Source organism: Denticeps clupeoides, chromosome 18 (assembly GCF_900700375.1).
Source record: "Denticeps clupeoides chromosome 18, fDenClu1.1, whole genome shotgun sequence".
Lineage (NCBI taxonomy): Eukaryota > Metazoa > Chordata > Actinopteri > Clupeiformes > Denticipitidae > Denticeps > Denticeps clupeoides.
In genome coordinates this window covers 6021589-6046531 of record NC_041724.1, presented here as the reverse complement: position 1 = coordinate 6046531, position 24943 = coordinate 6021589, and the positions used below count along the sequence as shown (strand labels likewise).

The window sequence follows — 24943 nt, the reverse complement described above, 5'->3', positions numbered from 1 at the left end:
TTTATATTCATAATTCAGCCTTGCTTGCGCCCTGTAGGTCGTGCTCAGCTCAGCAGGATTCTCAGCATGAATGGCCGTCACTTTACTGTAAATTGAAATGACACAACTCCCCTCCCCCGAATACAATCAAGTTACATTAGTTACATTTTGATTCTTAGAATTACAAATGTCCAGCACACACACATTTACAGTAGGTGAACCAGAAGACCACAAAGTCACAGGTTCAAACCCCACTTGTCCCGGAACAAAACACTAAACTGTCTCTGATTGTAAGTCTTATGAATGCTGAACCTGTAAATTGATACTCTAGACATGTGTGAGTATAGTATGAATTAGGGTGGTAGTAGCCTATGAACCAGAAAACCCAGGTTCAAACCCCACTTACTACCATTGTGTCCCTGAGCAAGACACTTAACCCTGAGTGTCTCCAGGAAGGGGACTGTCCCTGTAAATACTGATTGTAAGTCGCTCTGGATAAGGGCGTCTGAAATATGCTGTAAATGTAGTATGAATAAGGGTGGTAGTAGCCTATGAACCAGAAGACCCAGGTTCAAACCCCACTTACTACCATTGTGTCCCTGAGCAAGACACTTAACCCAGAGTTGCTCCAGGGTAACTACTGATTGTAAGTCGCCCCGGATAAATGGCATAAATGTAAATGTAAGTCGGGCAGGAGGAGGACGCACCTGCGGACGCGCCCCCTCCCCGGTCCCCGCCTCCTTCCCCCGGCTTCGCGGAGCGGCTGGCGGCGCGCCGGGCTCGGCCATCACCGCAGAGGGCGACCACTCGCTCGGCCGCCATCGGTCCGCATGTCAGCCAAAGGCAGGAGGTCCAGCAAGCGGGTCTCCTTCTCGGAGGACGAGGATGACGTGTGGTGGCAAGAGGAGAACGGCGGTGTGGCTCCACATCACGTGAAGTCGGTGGAGACCGTCCGGGAATCGGGATATTACCGGTACGACGCGTGAGTGCTGCAGTTACGCTTCTTACTATCATGAAACAAATTTTTTAAAAAATACTTCAAACAAATGCACCAACGTAATGCTAGAATTGCACAATACAAAGTAATACATTTTTTTTTGTTATTGCTGTCTCCTGGTCGTTTGATCCATTGTTTTATATATAGAGAATAGTAAAAATTGCAATTAGGAAAACCGGAAACCGTTGTGACTCTCCTAATTTTAACCACGTTTTGCCCACGCACGCCTCCCGCTTGCTATTAAAGCCCAAAGACCCTCAATGGGTCTATATACAAAAAAAAAAAAAGTTTGATCGTTTCGATTAACTCATTGGGCATTTTTAAGCAAAAAAAAAGTGACCCATGCAAAAAAAAAACAACATCATGCACCTGATTCATTTCATATCACACACGAGAAACCTTGTTGTAATAAACCACATCCGCAGTATGCACAACTGCATTGCATTCATGTGCAGTATTAAGTGTGAGTGTTAATAAGCCTGGCGTCTGAATCCAGCCATGTGTGTGTTGATGGAGAACAGAGGACAGTTTGCCTCTCTGTCTGGATTCTGCAGACCGAGGATAAAGAGTGGAAGACACAGAAATCGCGCATATCATATCTGCAAGTCACACACACGCTATTTCTGCAGTGCTGAGAGGAAACTGGAAGAGCTGGATTAAGACAAGTAGCCCCCTCCCTTTGGGAAAAAAGGAAATCTGGAAAGTCTTTCTGGTGGCACATCGTGTCACAAGCATATCAGCTTTTTGATGGACCTTTTCTTAAAAAGAAATGTCATCACCATTTATCCACTGGGCAACAATTTGCATGATGGTATTGCCTCTTTAACGGCATTAAAGTTGATCATATTAAATGAATATAGAGAACCAGAAGTGTTAGTTGCTAATTATATATCAGCCCTTAATAGCGACTGGAAAAAAAAAACAGCAGTTAGAATTCTCCCTTTAAGTTGTGCAACTCTGTGCAGTTGCTGTTATTAATAAGTCAAAAGTACAGTCTTGACAATATCCGCAGCTTCATAAGCAGGAATCTAATGACAATGGTAGAAACGGCAATGTGGTGGGCTCAACGTCCGGTGTTGCCGGGATGGTGTGCATGCAGGTTTATAATTAATTAAAGCGCTCAAACCCGGGCGATGGAGACTCTCGGGTTTACCAGTTTCCTTAATTATTCAAGGTACTTAGGGAGCCCTGGCAAAACCTTCATACACAGTGGCCCATCGTGGATTATGTTAAGATATCCATGATGGCATAGCCTTTTAAGTATTGATCGTTTTCTTTGGAAAAAGCATCCGTCTGAATTTTAAATGTGGTAAATCCACCTTAAATGTTTTGGTGGTCTGACGACTGAGACAAGGTACTAGGTCAAAGGTCAAGTCCGTTGCCAGTAAGCACGTCCTGTGCCGTAGATCTTGGTTCGTCAGCCATAACATTAAAACGCCTGACAGATGAAAGGCATAACATTCGTTCTGTTGGTACACTGGCACCCGTGTAATGGAGTAAGGCAGTGAGAGATGTGTTGGAGATAACTCGTCCAGAATAACTCGTTTTGTTGGGAGGATGGTACCTAAACGTAACGTGATCTGGTCTGATTGCGGTGCAAGGAGGTGGCCTGCACGATGTTAAGCAGGAGGTACCAGCTGTATGATTTAATGGTTGTTTCCTTCTTGTTTTGTTTCATTGTTTTACTGCGGCCCGCCGCATACATCACACATGGCACACAATTATTCGTTACGTCAACTTAAATGCTTTGCACAAATAGTCTATCGGAAAGCAAGCAGCCATTTCAAAATGCAACGTGCATTTTTATTGGCCTTATTCAGTACGTGCCAAGTGTTTTATTTTACAGATGACGTGGACAGATGGCAACATCTGTGCTTCATGCGATGAAAAACAGGGCATCAATCATTTTACTGCTTCCGCTGATTTAATACTTTTTTTTTTTTTCCTGAAATGGCATTCAAAATTAGCCGTTCAGGTTTTACAGTACGCTGCGGTGCAAGGGACCGATGAAGAATTGCTACTAAAAAAGAGAGAACAAAGCATGTACCATTCTGAATCTTCTGAAAAATGTTTTTTGAAAAATCACTTTTCATTAAAAATTTAATTGACCTTCGACTGAAATCATGAACTTCTCTAATTGAGATTATCCATGGAGGAGCTGGCATTTATTTTCTCAGGTTTCTTCACGCCTCTGACTACTTCACCGGGGTGCTGAGTTGGTGATCAGTTGCTGGCCCTACCCTGTGAAATGAGTTTTCATGCTTAAGTGAAACCTACCAGAAGCTATTTGGGGCGATTTCCAGCCCTTAGATGGCATGAAATACTTTTACCTCATCAAGGCAGATATGCAAAATATGTTTTATACATTTTAAAGCAAGGGTGCTATAATACTGCTCTGTGCAACATGGTTTGGTCATGTTGGCAGGGGCAAACGGGCACAAACGTACGACTAAGAAACGGGATTTCACTCAAAAATACAAAGACTCAAAACCAGTGACACAATGGTACAGCGCAGTGATAAAAACATCAATGACCGGGCAACCACATGACATCAGGGATACATTTATAGACATTAACACAGACTCACACAATCAGGTAATCAGGGCTATGTCGGACAAAAATTAAAATGAAACACGGACCCGGAGCACCCAGATAAGTTTAAACAGATAGGTTTAGACATTTGGCATTGTTTTTCCTTTGAGCTAATCTTAGTATTCTTTAGTCTTCTTTACGGTAGTTAGTCTAGTGTTTAGTTTGATATCTAGTTGCTTTCAGTAGGGCATTTTTCTGTTCATACGTGATCAGAATGAGGTTTATGCAACTGTGTAGAAGGAGACTAGGTGCATAGGAAAAATTGCCCTGTCAAAGGCAGTGGGTGGTAAGTTACAGCTTGCAGCCCCGCTGATAAAGCCAACAACACATGGTTGGGATTGTCATCTACAACTGGCAGAAGTGAGGGTGCTTGCAGGCAAAGACCAGCATGCTTCAGCACTGGAAAAATTAGACGGCATTGCATTCACTGGGTGTGTGGAAAAGGTCTGTACTATAGTATACTTCTGCTTAACTGACCATATTGTGGTACTTACTGTATCTGCCCAAAGACAAGACAAAAAGGCCCCCTCCCTTTTAAAATCAATGCTGGGATTTTATCGTGCTTAAAGACAAAAGAATAATTAATTCTATGTATTCAACTAGCTCCAACTGGCAGTTAAATTAAATGAATGAGAGCAACAATTAGAGCTTATCACAATGCAGGCTACACATACACACATGCAACAAGTGAATGCAATAAACACTCATCAAATAAAAGGCTCTGTGTTTCCATCGTCAGCTCCATAAAGGCTGAGGCCTGGTTTGGCATAATCTGATACCATGGCAAGTAGGGATGTGAACCTTCACTGGTCTCTTGATTCAATTTGATTACCATTATCAATGCCTTGATTAGTGATGCATCACGACGCCCCCATTAAATTCTCTACATTACTTAACATGATGTCTACAAATACAAGAGTTAAGGTCTCATTTACCAATGTGGACACTTTGATTTTCTGCCAGTGGCGGAATAACGGTCGGCGTTCAGTTTGTGCTCACCTGACACAACATACACCAAAAAAAAACGTACAGGGGAGCACATACTAAACTCCCAGTAAGACAATAATGTTGTATTGTAGATCTCTGTACACTCAGAGACTGATAAGAACGGATTTTCCATCATTCCCGCTTTGTGTACGCGTTTCGAAGGGGCAGACCGAACCCCAGCGCGCTTTGATTCTATTGTTTGCGTGAAAATGCGTCACGATGCACAGCAGTCAGCAAATTTCAACTCTGGTGCACATAAGGCCATCGAGTTTTCACTGTGTGAAACTCTTACCTGGTGCAATGCAGATCACCAAGTCAATATGATATAATTCATTATGTTCTGCACTGCATCGATACAGAATGGTCCACGTATGCATCAAGTGCACATAGGAATAGAAAAGGCAGTACTGTTTATTGTAAATTCATAATTTTCAGAACCTTAGAAATTTAACCCTTTCATCACCACTATGTGGTTTTCATGGTGATGGCTGACCTGTTTATTGATGGTGGCCTAGCAGTTAAGGAAGAGGACTCTTAATTGAAGGGTTGCGGGTTGGACCACCAAAGTGCCACTGAGGTCCCCTTGATGAAGGTACAGTCCCCACACACTACCCACTGCTCACAGAGGATGATGGGTTAAGTGAAAAAAACTTGCACTTTTTCACTCGATGCATAGTGTGTATAGTTCATGCAATAAACGAACATTGCATTTTGCATCATACAATTTATAACATCAATGAATAATTCGTTAGCATGATTGAACATGGTTGCATGTGTTATCTACTGCTTTTGTACACGTTGAGGAAGAGTTTAATTAACATAACTTGCAGGTCCCACTGAATTGCAGGATGGATAAACCGGCCCTGTGGGAGAGCAACCTGTGCTAAGCCCATTGCATCTGTTGTGTTTCATTAAAATACCATGGGAGTTCACGCTTTCAGTGGGGCACTTTTTCCCCTGACCATCCCCACTGGTCCTGAGTCACGCTACCAGCTGGACACGCGACAGTGGAGGCTGCAAAAGTGTATGAAAATGCCAGAAGCACCCTCTTCTGAGCCACACAGATCAGAAATTAGAACTGGAAAGCTGCTGCCGCTATCTCTCCATCCATCTCTTTCTCTCCCTTTCCGAAGGAAACGGGCGGACATCCTCATCCACCAAAGAATGACCATGCAGAGGGAGAAAGGGCGGAGGCAGGCGGTCCGAGGCCCGGCCTTCATGTTTAACGCGCGCGGTACCAGCCTGACGTCTGAAGAGGAGCGCTTCCTGGACGCAACCGAGTATGGCAACATTCCCGTGGTGCGCAAGATGCTGGACGAGTCTTCCACCCTCAACGTCAACTGCGTGGACTACATGGGGCAGAACGGCCTGCAGCTCGCTGTCGGGAACGAGCACCTGGAGGTGACGGAGCTGCTGCTACGGCGGGACAACCTGGCGCGCATCGGCGACGCCCTGCTGCTGGCCATAAGCAAGGGCTACGTGCGCATTGTGGAAGCCATCCTCAGCCACCCGTCCTTCTTCACCAGCGAGCGCCTCACCAGGAGCCCCTGCGAGCTCCAGGACGACGACTTCTACTCGTACGACGAGGACGGCACGCGCTTCTCGCCCGACATCACGCCCATCATCCTCGCGGCGCACTGCCAGAAGTACGAGGTGGTGCACATGCTGTTGATGAAGGGCGCCCGGATCGAGCGGCCGCACGACTACTTCTGCAAGTGTGCCGACTGCACGGAGAAGCAGCGCAAGGACTCGTTCAGCCACTCGCGCTCGCGGATAAACGCGTACCGCGGGCTGGCCAGCCCGGCCTACCTGTCGCTGTCCAGCGAAGACCCAGTGCTCACCGCCCTGGAGCTCAGCAACGAACTGGCCAAGCTGGCCAACATCGAGAAGGAGTTCAAGGTAAGAGAACCCATGTGCCTCAGAGGTACTAAGCAGCACCTTTTTTTTTTTTCAATGCAAATTCCCGCTTGGTAAAATGTCTGAGATTTGCAAATTTACCGGATTATTAGGTAATCATTTGGTAATCTCTTTCCCAAATGACTGACTTCATGAAATCCAAAAAAAGAGTCCAAATGAAGGCAACATGAAGACAACATTAGTTCCCTGAAGACGTTTCGCTTCTCATCCAAGGATCTTTTCAAGTCGAACTGGAATATGGGAGAGTCAAGCTGTTATAGCTGTTTGTTGTTGATTAATGAGCTGACGATGAGCTGATGGTACCTGTGAACCCCCTCCTCCCTTCCCACTGAGCAGTTGTTAATGCCGTTGGTCCCTATAGGGTTGGACTGGTCCCCAGTTGTTTGGATTAGATGCAGAAAGGTTTGAATTAGACTGAAAAAGCTTTGGAATCAGGTTTAGAGCTGCATTGTAGGTGCTGGAAAGATGAAACCTGAGGCCTCCCCCTGTTTAATGTAAGTTTTTCCCCGTTTGACGTAGATGGCTTCCTTTACTCCTTCCTTTACTTCCTTTACTCCGTAGATGGCTTCCTTTACTCCCTTACTAAATTCTGATGTGAATGTGTATTCATATCATATTAAATATTGTTTATTTAATTTTTCTTTGGTTAAAATGTCAAAAAGCGTCAACATACTTTATTGTTGGCTAACGTGTATGTGGACACATCACCTTGCATATGACGGTCAAAATATACAAAAAAGGAAGTCATCAGCATTCTGCAGCAGAGAGATTTGAAAATGATTCACTTTTTTTATATAAGTAACCGTTTTCTGATTGTCAACCAAACGTAATGTGGCCTGAATACAGAAGACAGACCCTTCTTTCAATGGAATCGCTGCTGTCTGGATGTTTCTGGCTGGTGGGGGACTTTATGCTGTCCAAATCAGGTTCTTAAAATATACCGATAATGTAGAAAATTGGCAAATCTCAGCCATTTTACTAAGATGGAAATTAATGCACAGATGGAATACTACAGCCTCACAGACTGTCACAGAACAAAACGGTAGCAGTGGCGCACACACACACACACACACACACACACACACAAATTAATTAACTTTCAGAATTCAACAATAAGCGGTGATAGTGACACTGAGATTAGGCTATTTTCCCCTCACTGAAAAGCACATATTGCATGATTCATATGAATCTTTCTTTTTAAATAGTAAATAGAATTATTGCCATTTACATGCCGCCATCACAATACTGTCTCAGTAAATAATTAGGACTCTCCCATAGTTGTAATTTAAAATGATTAATGTATGCTGTATGCTGTCAGTCATATAAAACACCACATTCAAAAGAGACCTAGGTGAAGAGTCAGTGAAAATACTTTTGTTTTATGAAGCACTGTTTATATGAAGTGAATATTGTATATTGGTTGCTTGTATGTCTGAAGGTGTATATTGGAAATAATAAAACAGTTTTAAAATCGTTTCCGGTAAACAGTGGGGGCAGTGGTGGCCTAGCGGTTAAGGAAGCGGCCCCGTAATCAGCAGGTTGCCGGTTCGAATCCCGATCCGCCAAGGTGCCACTGAGGTGCCACTGAGCAAAGCACCGTCCCCACACACTGCTCCCCGGGCGCCAGTCATGGCTGCCCACTGCTCACTCAGGGTGATGGGATAAATGCAGAGGACAAATTTAACTGTGTGAACCGTGTGCTGTGCTGCTGTGTATCACATGTGACAATCACTTCACTTTTTAATATATTAATGTGCTTTTATGTAGTTTTTACTGCTATGTTGCCAGGCAACCAAAGATTTGTTAACTAAGTAAATTCCTGGTAGAAAAAAAATGTATTGAATAGCATTAAAATTCTATAATTCTGGTAGCCACTTCTAGCAGCTTGCTGCATGAAACTGCATGAGCCTGTAATAGGAAATTCTCCCACAAAACCTCTCCTGGCTCTGTATTATTTAGTACTGATCAGCCATAACATTAAATCCTCCTGATTAATATTGTGTCAGTGCACCGTTGAGACATGCACAAGACCACTCGAGGCAACCTAGTGTCTGACATGAAGGATTCAGCAATAGATCATTTAAATTGCGGAATTTCTTTAGCTCATTCAGATTGAGATCTGGGGACTTTATGAAATTTAATGTCACAATAGAACGCTGCCCAGAGCATTGCACTGCCTCCGCTGGCATTCCGTCTTGTTATGGCTCAGACAGAGATGCCTCTTCACTAGCCACTGGTGAACATCTCAAGATGTTACAAATCCATCTCTTACAAAGATGCTTTGATCCAGTTGTCTACCCATCACACTTTGAAATGTCAGACTCACTCAGATCCTTTCACTTGTCTATTATTCCTTCTTCCAAAACATCACATCAATGACAATTCATAAAGGTAAAACCATTTTGATTTGACTAGACTTGTTCTTCTGGATCTTATCTGTCTACAGAATGACTACCGCAAGCTGTCAATGCAGTGTAAGGATTTTGTGGTGGGGGTCCTGGATCTCTGCAGAGACACAGAGGAGGTTGAGGCCATCCTAAATGGTGACATCAGTGCAGAATTGGAAGAGGGGCAACACCACCGCTCCCTCCTCAGCCGTGTCAAGCTGGCCATCAAATACGAGGTCAAGAAGGCAAGTGGCACCTTGAAAGCATTGCACCATGCATATTCTGTGACTGCATATGTGAGCCACTCCATTCAATAAGTGAGAAAGTAATGGTATCACTCCTCATTTGTCAGTCTTTTTTTTTTTACTTTTTGTATGTTTAGGACTATCGTTTTCTGAACCAGTCTTCTCTTTTCATTAGAAATGGGCACCTTAGAGAGGATTTCCTGTGTTGCAGCACAACCACAAACGTGTTATCCGCCATTGTTGTATGTATGATGCTTTTGCCGTTATACGTCAGGTTGGTCAGTGTTTTTACAAAAAAAGGCACTTTGTCGTTCGCGCGGTAAATTCACTCTGGAACCCGTTTCAGAAAATACCCGTTCTGATTAAAATAGCCGTCCCGTTTTCGAGAAAAACGTTGTCGTGTGGACTTGACCTCAGAAGGCTCTTTAAGGCTGTTTAATCACATAACAGGCATTTCCGTTTATTCAGTGAGCATCAAAAGACCCGAAGGTCAGAGTGCAATGCAATATTAATCAAGCCTAACAGCAACAGGCGGAGGATGGAATGGGGTTCATGATGATATAAAGCGCTCAACACATTAAAACGGGTTAGCAGGTGACAGAGTAGAGGGAGGGAGAGAGGATCTGGGACTGCACCACTAACCAAGCACATGAATCTGCTGCAAAAGCTGCATGGGTGTTAAAATATTATATTTTTTAGTATTTTTTAAGATTTATGTGCATATTATGTACTACACAACAAATAGTTGTCAAGATTACTATTATTGGCATTAGTAACAAATGTCCTGAAATGATTGTACCCTGAGATTCCATAAAGAAACGGCATTGGACAGCTTTGTCGTTCTCTGACCTGGTAAGTGTTAACAGGAGGAAACAGAGCATCTGAGAGCGTTGTCAGTATTTTGCGCTGTAGACTTGTTTGGTGCATCCCCAGGGGGGGGGTTGTATTCATCAGCAGAGAGCTGGATTCCAACACCCACTCGTCACACTCTGACGGGTTGCACATAAAGTGGAACCATAACCCCTCCTTCATGTCCATTGTTTTCTCTTCAGCCGTTATATATCAGGGGAGGACGGAAATGTTGTTCTGACACCCTTAATAAATGCAGTTCGGCTTTGTCATTCTGAATCCTGCAAAGGAAATGGTTAATAGGTTTCATCTATGAATGAAAGAGCTGCAAGATTTAAATAATCTAAAAATCATATTTATAATGCTGAAAACTTTGAGAATGTACATATAATCATATGCCTTGTAGGTTGGTATGGTGCAGCAGTACGTTTTGAGATGGATCCAAAAATTGGGATTCGTGGGTTTTTCTCTGGCCATTTGTCAGCATGGCCAAATTGGACAATGTTCACATTCGCCTCTATTGCAGAGATACTGCTTGGAACCTGCTGAAATGAAATGGAGCTGTCAGTGTGATTTGGTCCAAAGTGACTCTAACGTCGTCTCAGGTAGTGGCGGAGACAAGCGAGCCACATTGTTATCCCTGCCTGTCCAACCTCTGCACCTTTTCTTGCCTCAGTGGACACAGGTCTGATCAATTAATGATAAAACATCTCATTATCTGTAGATGAAAGCTTTTGGCAGATTAGGATTTGGACACAAAATCACGTTGTGCAAGATGTGATAAATAATCTGCCGCAAAGTGTTCATTGGTAGGTTGTGGTATTGTCTGTTACTTTGAATTGAGTCGAAGTACAGAGGTGCTGTGGGTAAAAATTACACCTTTGTGTGTTACATAAACCATGTTCTGTAACACACAGACACACACGTGTGTGTATGTATCTACATAGTTTAACATTTTGTTGCAGTACAATTAAATATAGCCATTTTTCTTCTTCTGGTCAATGCATTGAAGTGTTTTAGTATTCATTCATCAATATGAGCATTTTAAACAGGCCTCTCCATAAAAAAGAAAATCAATAATTATTAACATCCAGCTCATTAATGTTCTTCAATCTTTGCAGATAATTAGCATTTTCAGATTGGCTCTCACTCAGCATGGACCACAGAGGGTCTATGTAGGACAGTTGTTAATTTAACACCTTCTTGTCCCAGTGGGCCATCATGAATTAACCTGCTGCTTCCAACCAACAGAAGATGTTACTGACCTAGAAACCATCCTTTACCATCAAGCACGTGCTGTGTCCTGAACACCGAAGCCTGTTATTGGTCGGACATTTGTATATTACGCAGAATTTAAATAGACTATGGCATAACAGTATGCTCAGTATAAAACTTATTAAAAGTCTTTTCAATGCCCCAGGCTTCTCATCTAATACTCTCACTGTTGTAACAGAATTATTACCTCTACTGCTACTATCAATATTCTTGTTATTAATCAATTTTTTTTTCTGGGCATTTGGGAAAAGAATCTGCATTTAAAGCATCCCTAAAGCATCGAATAACACACGGGGCCGACTTGAGTGAGTTGTGCAGTCCAGAGGACATCCATCTGTTAGTGGTCTCTGGGAAGGATTCAATGATTTTCTTGCTCAGACAGGGAGTGCCAGTCACCCCCGACCCGCTCATCCATCGCCGTACTCACTGGCGTCTCCGCAAATCCGATCTCGGCTGTTAATGCGATTACATGTGCTGCTGTTACACACAGTGTTGGCCTGTTTAAAATGCAAATGTTCCTTACAACGCCCCAAATATATGTGTGTGTGTGTGTATATATATATATATATATAGCACACTGGTGTCCATTCTGATTTTCTGGACTCTTCTCTCTGTACGTTTGACGCAGTTTGTTGCTCATCCGAACTGCCAGCAGCAACTGCTGACTATCTGGTATGAAAATCTGTCTGGGCTCCGGGAGCAGGCCATTGCGGTGAAATGCCTGGTTGTGTTGGTGGTGGCTCTCGGGCTCCCGCTGCTTGCTGTGGGATACTGGTTTGCCCCGTGTAGTAAGGTAAGGAGCTGTGTTTCTTGGTGAGAATGTCACCGGTTGAAAGCAAACATGTGATTATCGGGCCAGAAAGCCATCAGCCGTAATGATGCAGTCCATCTCCATTTACAGCTTAAGGTTAATTTTATTACAGGGGCCTACACATTTTAAATACACACAGGCATCATTGAGACAGAATTAATCACAGGAATCAATTCAGCAACACTAACTAGTATCTTTATCGCCTGCAGTACACAGTTTTTTTTTACCAGCATTAGTGTATACAAGGCCAATATGACTTGAATTGTGCACCATTGTGTTTTGTTTGTCTCAATTTAAACCATTTATTTGTCGTAGTTTTTTTTTTCCTTTTTTTGTACAGCTGGGAAAGATTCTTCGGAGCCCATTTATGAAGTTTGTAGCTCACGCCGCATCTTTCATCATCTTCCTTGGTCTGTTGGTGTTCAACGCTTCTGATCGCTTCGACGGCATCAGCACAATGCCCAACGTCACAGTTACGGACCATCCCCTGCAGATCTTCCGAGTGAAGACCACTCGTTTCACCTGGACCGAGATACTCATCATGGTGTGGGTAACAGGTACTCATGCGGTCATTTCTCTTTTATGCTTCTGTTCAACTGTAGTCTAGGCCAAACTCAACTTTTAGATCCAGATATCTCCCATATACATTTACTTTTGGGCAGATGCTCTTTTCCAGATTGACTTACAACTTTTAAATGTCCATTAAACCCTATTTTCGTTTACTAGGACCTGACCTGTAAATCTCATTCACCTATATTCACCTGAGAGTTAAGCAAAACTGAAACAACAAATTTTTGTAAAGTTAGTATTTCAATGGACTGACTGCAAATATATAAATAAAAAAATAAACTCTCACTCTTTCACACAATTATGAAACTATATCTGATGAATAGTTTATAGATTGATTGAACTGATTATTTGTGTACAGTTTTGAGAATGTTTGCTGCTTCCGTTTTTATTATGGCAATTTGCATATACTCCAGAATGTTATGAAGAGTGATCAGATGAATTGCAAAGTCCCTCTAAGGAAAGAATGAATGATGAAAGTGAAGTGATTGTCATTGTGAGACAATTGCAACACAGCACATGGTGCACACAACAGAATATGCCCTCTGCATTTAACCCATCACCTTGGTGACCAGTGGGCAGGTGTCATGTTCCTAAGTCTGGGGGTTAAGAAACGTGACAAGGGTGTGGAGAGGAGGAGGTCCACTGTTACACACACAACAAACAGTGCTTTTATTTACAGTGAGCTAAGATGTACTATAAAACAGCAGACTCAGCACAGCGACATCAGAACAGCCTAAAGGAAGATGTGGTCCATTTACATTTACATTTACAGCATTTATCAGACGCCCTTATCCAGAGCGACTTACAATCAGTTACAGGGACAGTCTCCCTGGAGCAACTTAGGGTTAAGTGTCTTGCTCAGGGACACAATGGTAGTAAGTGGGATTTGAACCCGGGTCTTCTGGTTCATAGGTGAGTGTGTTACCCACTAGGCTACTACCTACCTGAGAGTGGATAACTCAAACATGCGCAAAAGTTAACGAAAACGGCACTTAAAAACACACAAAGCTAACAGGCTAACACAAGCTAACAATAAGGGGTCTATCACCCAAAGAAAAAACACACATGAATGAGAACCCCAATGGAGCGCCTTGCAGATCTCTGTGGACCCTGGGGACCTCCCAAAAGAGTAAGGGCCTAGCAGACCCTGGGGATCTCCCGAACACTATCTGAAGTCCTTTTATATAGGTTTAGGTGACTGGTACACTTTAACTCCTCCCATGAAGTCAACCTAAAAGAAACAGTGACAAAAAACACAGCCAGCCATACAGAACAAGTGGGAACATACGTCCAGGGACAGAACAGCAGACATGAAAGGTGCCCGGGGAGCAGTGTGTGGGCATTCATTTGTGGGCTCACTAACAACATTGCCTAAGAACACAGCCATGAATAATCAGAATCGTATTTTATTTATTTTATCAGAATTGTATTTATTGGCCAAGTAAGTGCAAGCACATACAAGGAATTTGATTCCGATAGCAAAGATTGCTATCAAAACATCCTCCGACAGCAACTTCTCTCAACCATCCAAGAACAGTTTGGTGCAGAACAAAGCCTTTTCCAGCATGGAGCCGTGCCATAAAGTGATAACTAAGTGGCTTGAGGAACAAAACATTGACATTTTTTGGGGCAGTGGTGGCCTAGCGGTTAAGGAAGTGGCCCGTAATCAGAAGGTTGCAGGTTTGAATCCCGATCCGCCAAGGTGCTACTGAAGTGCCCCTGAGCAAAGCACCGTCCCCACACACAGCTCCCCGGGCGCCTTTCATGGCTGCCTGCTGCTCAGTCAGAGTGATGGGTTAAATGCAGAGGACACATTTCACTGTGTGCACCGTGTGCTGTACTGCAGTGTATCACATGTGACACTTCACTTTCACTTCATTTTGGATCCATGGGCTGGAAACTCCCTTAATCCAATTGAAAACTTGTGGTCAATCCCCATGAGGCGGGTGGACAAACAAGAACCCACAAATTCTGACAAACTCCTAGCACCTATTATGAAGGAATGAGTTGCCATAAACCTGGTGTAATTGTCAAAAAAAACCTTTGAAACTAAAATTCTTATAATTATACTTCAATACACCACACAAACAAAGGAACTAAAACAAAAAGAAAACTATAAACACTATTTTGCCATGACTGTAGACACACATTCTAGACATAATTTCAGCCTGCCAACCCGCAACACGTTTTAAGCTGTATGATCACCTGCATTTCAAAAGAGTTCTATAGTAGGATTATGGGCAAAAAATGTCTGTTATTTTGCTTAATTGTTTTACTTAAATTTAATTGAAATGTGCCGGTGTGCAAGGTGCACTACATGAGCTCCAGCAACAACCAATCACTTGTAATAGGGCATTAATGTCCCTGGCCAAAAGTCGTTAATGGCATTCATTTTTCTCTGCTAATTATCATGGAAGCTGCTGGATATCTTAGAACAGACACAAAAAAAATCTGTCTAAGAAAGCAGAAAGCCTGTTCTTCATACAGTTGTGGTTGAACCCAATCTGCAACTCAGCATGATGGCTTTACTTTGAAGCTCTGTTGTTCCACCAGCAGAGTTGCGATGGTAGCTTGCACTGATGTTGATGTGGCAGTGGTGTGCATGAGCGAGCGTTTCGTGTGCTGTCCTCTATCCGCATGGGCAAGCTCAGATAATCCTGCGCAGTTCACAGAGTGAAAGGTTCCTCTTCCGCAAGCCATCCTGATGAATGCTGTAAGTAGGTTTGCTGCAGTCAGAATATATATCATTTTTTAATTGAATTCGAAATTACACCGGATCCCTCAGCTTCTCTCAAATCTCTGTAGGCACTTGATAACCTTCTCTTCCCTCCCAAAAAAGACCAACCCTTACGTGGCCTTCCAGATATTATTTTGATAGACATTAAATCTAAAATGTATTGAATCATTGTAACTCGCTATGTTCATTGCAAATAGTAATAAACAGCAAATAATTATAAAATAATAAAAAATATTTTTAGAATATAGCATATAGCATAATAGCATATTTTAGAAAGCTTTTTTAACAGAGCTTTTGCTGTGATGGCAGCATTTCACAATCTTGTCTTTTCTCCACCACTTTAAGTTAGACAACATGGATGGTTTCCAGGTTTAAGCTGAACACTTTTTTATCATTCTTAACATAAGTGGCTTTTGATGATGACAATAGTGAAGCCATGAAGGTAAAAAGAGGCGACTCTGAAAAAACAGATTCATCAAACAGACTTCACTTTCTCCTGTTACAACAAATAATAAACACATTTCTTATTGGATTCTTCAAAATGGCACCATCTCCATAACCGCCACAAAGTAGGTGTGCCCACACTTTTGACTGGTAGTGCATGTTTGATTTAAAAGTATTGAGGGTGTGGACTGGGTCATGTATCGTGTTCACTGTTCACTTGCAGGCATGATGTGGTCTGAATGTAAGGAACTCTGGACAGAAGGACCCAGGGAGTACATTCTCCAGCTGTGGAACGTTCTGGATTTTGGCATGCTGTCCATCTTTATTGCATCCTTCACAGCAAGATTCTTCGCCTTCCTCCAGGCCATGAAGGCACAGGAGTATGTTGATGAAAAGATTCACGTCGCAGACCTTTCCTTGGTGACACTCCCACCTGACATAAGATACTTCACATACGGTAAGAGGAGGTGGTGCTAGTAGCCTTGTGGGTAACACACTCACCTATGAACCAGAAGACCCAGGTTCAAATCCTACTTACTACCATTGTGTCCTTGAGCAAGACACTTAACCCTAAGTTGCTCCAGGGGGGGACTGTCCCTGTAACTACAGATTGTAAGTGTCTCTGGTATAAGGGCGTCTGATAAATGCTGTAAATATAAATGTAAATGTAGGAGCTGAGAGTCATTTCAGTGTGACACGTCCTCAAGGCCACTTGCTATATAACTACAGTTACATTCATGGCATTTATCAGGCACCCTTATACAGTGTGACTTCCAGTCATTAGTTACAGAGACAGTTCCCCTGGAGACACGCAGGGTTATTTGTCTTGCTCAGGGTGGTTCAAGTGGGGTTTGAACCTGATATTGTGCCAAGGATCTATGGAAAATGTATTTGTTCACATTATTTAGGATGATTATACAATGGCATGCCACTATTTTATTGAAATGGAGATATTAAATTGCACATTCAGATGCACTCACATTGTATACTGTTTATATAGAAAATAAAAAAAGTGCCGTAGTACTGTAAAGACAGCATTGGTGGATAACCTGCCTCTTCTGTAATGTCACCTCTCTTCATGCCAGCGAGGGATAAGTGGCTACCCTCTGATCCCCAGTTGATCTCAGAGGGCCTGTATGCCATTGCTGTGGTCCTCAGCTTCTCCCGCATTGCGTACATCCTCCCAGCCAATGAGAGCTTTGGACCCCTCCAGATCTCCCTGGGTCGCACGGTCAAAGACATATTCAAGTTCATGGTGCTCTTCATCATGGTCTTCCTGGCGTTCATGATTGGGATGTTCATCCTCTATTCCTACTACCTGGGCGCCAAAGTGAACCCCGCATTCACCACGTGAGTGAAGACAACCAGTTGCAGGAAAATTACAATGTTGACTCTTCGGGAACTATTGTTAAAAGTGTGGGGTTTATTGGTGTGAAAGGCATCATCAGGATTTACACAAATAAATGCCCTATATTTAATGATGTTTGCGCATGTGGCATGTTGACGGGCACAGTGGTGGAGTGTCAAGCTTCATAGAGATTCTCCCATTCGAAATTCTGTTCATAAAAACATAATTAAAGGTCGTGTTGTGAGGGACAGAAGAAATTCAACACCAACAAAAAGGGTAGTTTCTTCAAGAACCAAGCGGTTCTTTCTTATTAAAATTGTGAGGATGCCTTTGACCTTAGCACATAGTTCTGCACATTGCAACATTAAAGATAGTGCCCTTCATCTTATGGAATGACTTTAAACTATTAAACCATTGCACTGTTGCTCACTGACTGTGTAATGTGGATTTATTATTTATTTTATTATATATTAAAAATATAAAAATATTCGATTTGTTATATGTTAAATATCATCTTTTAGCCAGGGGCTAAACATTCTGTTCAAAAATTCTGTTCTGGGTACAGTGTTCCTGGAAGATAAATAGAAAATAGCACCGTAATTTATTTGAGAGTGGACCAATTCCGCTCAAGGTTACAACCACCAAAGCTTAAATGGGAATGTCAGATGTTTCCATTTTTTTTTGGACCATGTGGTGAATCATCACTGCACTTCATAGCAAATGCTGTGCATCCTGGCTGTGAATACTGTTTTTATGAAATGCAGGTACAGAGAGAAAGGCAGAGACTGAGACCGAACATCGAAATGTTTTAATTCAGGCCCAAATGGTAATATTTAATAAAATAATAATAAATAAACTACCTTGCCCTAACATTGAATCTTGGTCTCTTTCCATGTGTCTTTAGGGTGGAAGAGAGTTTCAAAACACTTTTCTGGTCCATATTTGGTCTGTCCGAGGTGTCATCCGTGGTTCTGAAATACGACCACAAGTTCATTGAGAACATTGGCTACGTCCTGTACGGGATCTATAATGTCACCATGGTGGTGGTGCTTCTGAACATGCTGATCGCCATGATCAACAGCTCCTATCAGGAGATAGAGGTGAGAGCAACACTTTGGCATGTTTTATGTTGGAAAACGTCTCTCATATAATTCATTATTGCATGTACTTACTTCCGTGCTCCATCTTCTAAATATATTCTTGTTGTTACAACAAGGTGTCCACATTAATTCTTTATGCATATTGCACACCAGGATGATTCAGATGTGGAATGGAAGTTTGCCAGGTCCAAGCTCTGGCTCTACTATTTTGACAATGGGAAGACCCTGCCGCCACCATTCAGCGTTGTGCCGAGCCCCAAGTCCTTCTTCTACTTCATAAGACGTTTGATTGGCCTGCTGCGATGCAGGCGTCGGGGTCTGGCAAAGGACAAGGAGATGGGCATTGACTCAAAGTCAAAGGTACAACAAATCCACTGTCATACATTAATTGTTCATTATTATGCATTAGTTATAATGAATCAAGGAAGGGTCTGTAAAGGGTTGACTGGTACACCACCTACTACAGCTTCGAATTAACCTGGAGATCATTGACAACCTAACAAGAGGGCTGAAAAAGTTTGAAAGATTATTAATTACAACCAGAAGTCATTAAGCAGCTGCTCACATCAAGTCAATGGATGTGGCCTGTTGCCATGGAGATTATTTTATTTTGAACAACTGGAAAATTATGGAATTTATTGTCCACCATGACTCCTGCTTCATTCCAGGAGTGTGAGAACTGAAGTTAGCTGAATCCCTTCCTTTCACCCATGAATCTTGATCTGTGATAAATAGACAGGTTCCTACTCTCTAGGAGTTACTATTGCGATGGCATGCACGACGCTGCAGGAGAATGAGCGAATCAGTGTTGACCACCATGGCGTGGTGAGCATTTGTGCGTTTGTAAAGATTCCAATCAAACCTATTCTCCTTTGTTGTCCCGGGCTGGTGGAACAACTTGCCCTGCTCCTTTCGACTAGCGGAGATGACCACCACCTTTAAGAAACATTTGAAAATCCACTTGTTTAAAAAGTATTTCAAACGAGTCTAAAACTAATACACACACTCACAAAAAAATAATAATGATCATTTTCTAGCACTTAACAATTCCTTAGCACGTTCTATCCTTGACAAGTTAGGCCTTAGCAGGTCTCTTAGTTTTGTAACTCAAAATCTATGAAAACCGAATGAGAATTGCTGGTGTCGTCCTCTAGTAAGTCGCTTTGGATAAAAGCGTCTGCCAAGTAAAGTAAAGTAAAGTAAAGTAAAATAAAGTGTAAAGATTGCCTCTTGTGCACGCACCCACAGCTCAACCCCTTCAGCGAGTCCAACCTGCGCATAGCTGAGTCTCACAGCTTGAACAGCATTCTCAACCAGCCCACACGATATCAGGTGAGAAGATACAACCGTCACTCACGCCGAAGCCACGTCTCTTCAGATGGGACTAGCTTTCTTCTTCTTTTCTCTCTTTCAATAAACAGCAAATCATGAAGCGCCTCATCAAGCGCTACGTTCTGAAAGCACAAGTGGACAAAGAGAATGACGAGGTTAACGAAGGTAATGTCACTTTTTAAATGCTGACTTGGCTATTTAGGTCATTTTATTTCTACTGCCCTTTTTAACACTCTTCTCACCGTGATATTAGTGTCATTTACTTGATTTACAGGCGAGCTGAAGGAGATAAAGCAGGACATCTCCAGCCTACGTTATGAGCTCCTGGAGGAGAAGTCGCAGGCTACAGAAGAGCTGTCTGTGCTTATTAAGAAACTCAGTGATAAGCTCAACCTGGGCCCTGGGAGATGTGAGTGATTGCACTGGTGCTTAGCTTTCTTTGCTCAGTTTAAATTTCAGGTGTTGGGTTACACAAACAAAATCATTTTCAACCAGTTTGTCATTTGTGTCAATTATAGAATATATTTAATTAAAGTACATTCAAATGGATTATCATTATCAGTTCAGAAAGGTTATTGTATCAGGATGAGACTAAGGCCAGGAATGAAGTAACACTGATGTTCACTAATTACTTTTTTTTTTATTTGTGTTTGTTACTGACCAACCCAGATGTATGTTGTACATTATAATACATTTATACAGGCATTGTTTTGTGTACATTTATAAGCACTTTCAAAAAGGACTCCTTGGTGACCCGAACATAAGACTGTTTTATTTTAACATAATACTAATAATGTAGGCTGTCATTTAAATCAATATCATCAACCAATGAGATTAATTAAGAAACGTGAATGTGAAGTGATTGTCATTGTGAAACACTGCAGCACAGCACACGGTGACACAACGAAATGTGTCCTCTGCTTTTAACCATCACCCTTGGTGAGCAGTGGGCAGCCATGACAGGTGCCCGGGGAGCTGTGTGTGGGGACGGTGCTTTGCTCAGTGGCACCTTGGCAGTTCGGGATTCGAACCAGCAACCTACTGATTATGGGGCCGCTTCCTTAACCACTTGGCCACCACTGCCCCATGATAATGGATGTTTATGTCTACCAATCTGGAAACACTTGTAGCCAGTTCACTTTTAGAGAGGTGTTTTAGAAATAAAAGTCTTATGTTCGGGACAGCACAGTATTTATTTATTTTTCAGAATTTTACTTTTTCTAGGTATTTTAACATTATTAACATACATAGTATTAACATTATGTAAATAACCACATTAATTACCTGTGGTATTCCAGAAAGAGCAGCAATTCACAGATTTAAGGAGTTGTTCATATTTAGTTGATGTAAAAGCTGTGGCTTCACCCTCTGTACTTTTTCTGGTAAGCAGTACAGCTTGCACGCCGAGGGACTGCATTTTTTCCATTAAGGTCCACTTTTAAACAAGATCAGGGGATCTCCATGCAACACAACTTGTGACGTGATATCCCACAGCAGCAGACGCAGAGACCTGCTCTCCATTTCAAGACTGTTGCATCTGTTTTCACTCATTTTTACCTTTTATTTTTTGTGCATAAAACTGGGCTGTGTCATTGTCAGGGCAAAACGTTCTGGTGTTCGGTCTATTTTATTCATTTATGTATTTATTTGTGATGCCAAAGTGGAGAAGTTGATGAATTGTTAATAATTAAAACTGAGAGGAATGATTTTGACACAAAGTGGCCAGAGTGCTATTAGTTTGCTTTTGTAAATTTAAATTTGTAAAATGAAATTAGAATTTGTAGATTGTGCATGAAAGCTATAATAGTTCAGAAGCTGTAATCGTTACACTAATTCATATAATTGCAACATTATGGCTATATGTGTAGGTTATGCCAAATCAGATGACAATACAATCACAACAAAATAAATCTTAATATGTCCCAACCATAATACTGTGTGTATTACATAAAAGTAATTAGCAAATCAATGCCTTTTTCCGTAAAGAGAACAGGAACAAAACCAACGTTGCACGTTGAATGGCGCATTAATATAAGAGACGGATATGGAAAAAACACTTGGCTTCCTTATTATGTATCATGTGACATATGTTATTTTTAAAAATATATCATGTATGTGTAGGTTTGTGCATTTAAACTATGCATTTCCATATGACTATATAAATTACAAAAAACTTCCAAAACATGTATGTAACAATTATAGAAAAGAAGGCAAGCATAAATTTTCTACATAAAATTATTTTCAGAAACCGACTTTCATGTTATACTTTTTGTCTATGTACAGATTTTGTTTAAGCTATGTTTAGATTTGAGTTTGATTAAGACAAATTTATGAAACATAAGTTTTTAATGAGATGAGTTTTATACAAACAGTTTTGAACCCTTTAGAGTTTTCAAAATTGTGGGAAATTGATCTGCATCTCAATCCCAAATAAACATGCACATATCTGCCTAATACACAGGTCTCATTTTTTTTATTAATATCAATTGTTCTAATTATAAAATTCAGCAAATCTCTTAAGATTTAATAACAGCACACAGGTAAAGGTGGCTGTGTGGGTTTGATATTTCATCTCTGTTTACTGACCTCTTTTTTACTGCAGTTTCTGTGCCAAACAAAGAATGAAGCACTTACTCTACGGATTGCATACTAATGAGATTCATGGATTGTTGAAGAAAATTTGCAGCAGCTAAAAATATACTTAGATTGGGCTGTCTTAAGATAAGATAAGATAAGATAAGCTCAACCTTTATTAGTCCCACAAGTGGGAAATTGCATTTGTTACGGCAGAAAGTGGATAGAAACAGAAGTAATAGCAGCAAAAACAGAGGTAAATAGCAGCAAAAAATAAATATGTACAAATGTACAATTGTGTACAAATATGTACAAATGTACAGTTGAAATCTACACATGTGCAATGGGTAAAATGGGTAAAGTGCAATGGGTACACCTGTACATTTGATAATTGCCGTGTTGTATTTGAAGTGTGTGTTTGATGGTCTGTGTGTGTGTGGTCAACTGTGAGGTCTTTGTTGTAGAGTCTGATAGCGGTTGGAAGAAAAGACCTTCTGAATGGCTCTCCTTCCCACATCGTGGGTGCAGTAGCCTGCCACTGAAGGAGCTGCTCAGTGCTGTCAGAGTTTCCTGTATGGGGTGGGAGATGTTGTCCAACAGGGATGACAGCTTAGCCACCATTCTCCTGTCACTCACCACCTCCACTGGGTCCAGATGGCATCCTAGAACAGAGCTGGCCTTCCGGATCAGCCTGTTCAGCCTCTTCCTGTCCCCAGCGGAGATGCTGCCCCAGCAGACCACACCGTAAAAGATGGCTGATGTCATCTTTTACGTCATAAGAAGTAAAAAGAGTCATAAGAAGTCCTTAGGAGTTGCCCCTGTATTCCAAAAGACCTGAGCCTCTGCAGCAGGTACAGCCTGCTCTGCCCTTTTTTGTAAAGAGCATTTGTGTAATGAGTCCAGTCCAGTTTATTGTTCCGATGAACCCCAAGGTACTTGTAGCTCTCCACAGTCTCAATCCATACCACAGTCCATACCCTGGATGTTCAGTGGTTGTAGTGCAGGATGTTTGTGCCTACCACCAGCTCCTTCCAGTGTTGATCTGGAGGTAGTTCTGCTGGCACCAGTCCACAAAGTCCCATGTCAGTTCTATGTACTCCCTGTCATCCCCATCAGTGATGAGGCTGACTATTGCAGAGTCATCAGAGAACTTCTGCAGGAAGCAGTTGGTGGAGTTGTAGAAGTCTGCAGTGTAGATTGTGAAGAGGAACGGCACCAGGCCCCTGTGCTGCAGACAACCATGTCTGACACACACCTGGCAAGCCTTGAGCTGATTCCATCTGGACCTGCTGCCTTCCTGGCTTTCATCCTCCACAGTTCTCTCATCACCTACATGGTTGAGAGAGACAGGCTGGAGCCGTGTGCTGGATGCCGTGGTTGGGGGGGAGGAGCAGTGAGCGGTGTAAGCGGTGTGAAGTGTAGAGGAGGTGTGAATAGAGGTGGGGGTGTCTGCAGCAGATGTTAGGGACTGCATCAGAGAGGGCAGTTTGGGGGAGAGTCATTGGCAGATGAATCAAACCCGTTGAAGAGGTGATTCAACTCATTTGCCCACCTCACATCCCCCACCAGCAGAGAGATGGTTCTAAGGCCTCTCCAGACTCCGCTGACATTGTTTTGACAACAGTTTTCTCATCCCTTATTAGTCTTTTTAGTTTCCTCTGCACTCTTTTCATCTCCTCCTTGTCACCTGATTTGAAGGCCCTCCTCTTCTGCTTGAGGACGGCCTTGATTTCTGGAGTAATCCATGGTTTGTTGTTTGGATAGCACCGCACAGTTCTGGTGGGTACGGTGTTATCCACACAGAAGTTAATGTATTCTGTAATGCAGGTCACAAGGTTGTCTATGTCCTCCCTATGGTCGTCACACAGCACAACCCACACAGTGGACTCAAAATAGTCCTTTAGAGCCTCCTCGCTCTCCTCCGACCATAATAATAATAATAAAGTGAAGTGATTGTCACATGTGATACACAGCAGCACAGCACACAGTGCACACAGTGAAATTTGTCCTCTGCATTTAACCCATCACCCTGAGTGAGCAGTGGGCAGCCATGACCGGCGCCCGGGGAGCAGTGTGTGGGGACGGTGCTTTGCTCAGTGGCACCTCAGTGGCACCTTGGCGGATCGGGATTCGAACCGGCAACCTTCTGATTACGGGGCCGCTTCCTTAACCGCTAGGCCACCACTGCCCCATCTCTGTACTGTGCGGGTGACTGGTGGCTCCCTGCGCACTAAGGGTTCATACACTGGGACAAGGTGCACCAGGTTGTGATCAGATCTTCATCTTCCTCAGATGTCTTGCTAGAGTGATTTAATAAAACCTTAATATGGAAAGTGGTGCAGAGTGCCACCACCAGGTGAAGATCAACTATTCATACTAGGTTTTTCAGTTTATTAACTGGTTGAGCTGGTTTCACATATTCGTGCATCAGGAATATGTGGAATATAAATAATAATATGAATGTCATATTTACGTAATACATCTTTTTTGTTGGTTTATTGAATTACCTGAGTTTCTAGACCGCCTGTGGTCTTAAAATACAACAGGGAAAGTGAGAAAGGGGCAGGTATCACTGTTGCATGAATTTCAGGGTTAAGTCAAATATCTAAGACTAATAGAGCTTCTGATTTAGGAGTGCCTTAATGCTGACTTATACATGACACTCATGTCAGAAGGAATACTTTGCATGTACCACAAGGACACAGAAAAGGACACAGAAACTTTTAAGTTGGACAACAGGGAAGGTTTCCAACAGTCCTGAAGGTTTATGCTGAGCACTTTTTTTATCATTCATTTATG

At 42.3% G+C, this 24943-nt stretch overlaps 1 protein-coding gene and 1 long non-coding RNA gene across 2 annotated transcripts; one reads left to right on the top strand and one right to left on the bottom strand.

Moving 5' to 3' along the window:
* The first annotated feature begins 738 nt into the window (after positions 1–738).
* On the top strand, positions 739–21817 carry trpc3 (transient receptor potential cation channel, subfamily C, member 3). The gene is made up of 13 exons (XM_028960678.1): positions 739–961; positions 5689–6454; positions 8919–9104; positions 11857–12021; positions 12380–12596; positions 16014–16247; positions 16876–17140; positions 18043–18238; positions 18392–18598; positions 19487–19570; positions 19660–19735; positions 19845–19979; positions 20961–21817. The coding sequence occupies exons 1-13, from the start codon at positions 810–812 to the stop codon at positions 21047–21049; spliced, it is 2772 nt and encodes a 923-aa protein (XP_028816511.1). The 5' UTR covers positions 739–809; the 3' UTR covers positions 21050–21817.
* On the bottom strand, positions 18004–19664 carry LOC114768416 (uncharacterized). The gene is made up of 3 exons (XR_003743051.1): positions 19481–19664; positions 18311–19174; positions 18004–18222 (listed from the first exon to the last, which is right to left on the bottom strand). It is a non-coding gene; the product is annotated as an uncharacterized LOC114768416 (long non-coding RNA).
* Positions 21818–24943: the final 3126 nt, after the last annotated feature.

Bases quoted from the DNA above. Each gene is read 5' to 3' on its own strand.
- trpc3 (XM_028960678.1), top strand. From the start codon at position 810: ATGTCAGCCAAAGGCAGGAGGTCCAGCAAGCGGGTCTCCTTCTCGGAG. The intron at 9,105-11,856 runs GCAAGTGGCACC...CGTTTGACGCAG, and splicing joins TCAAATACGAGGTCAAGAAG to TTTGTTGCTCATCCGAACTG. The intron at 19,736-19,844 runs GTAATGTCACTT...CTTGATTTACAG, and splicing joins GAATGACGAGGTTAACGAAG to GCGAGCTGAAGGAGATAAAG.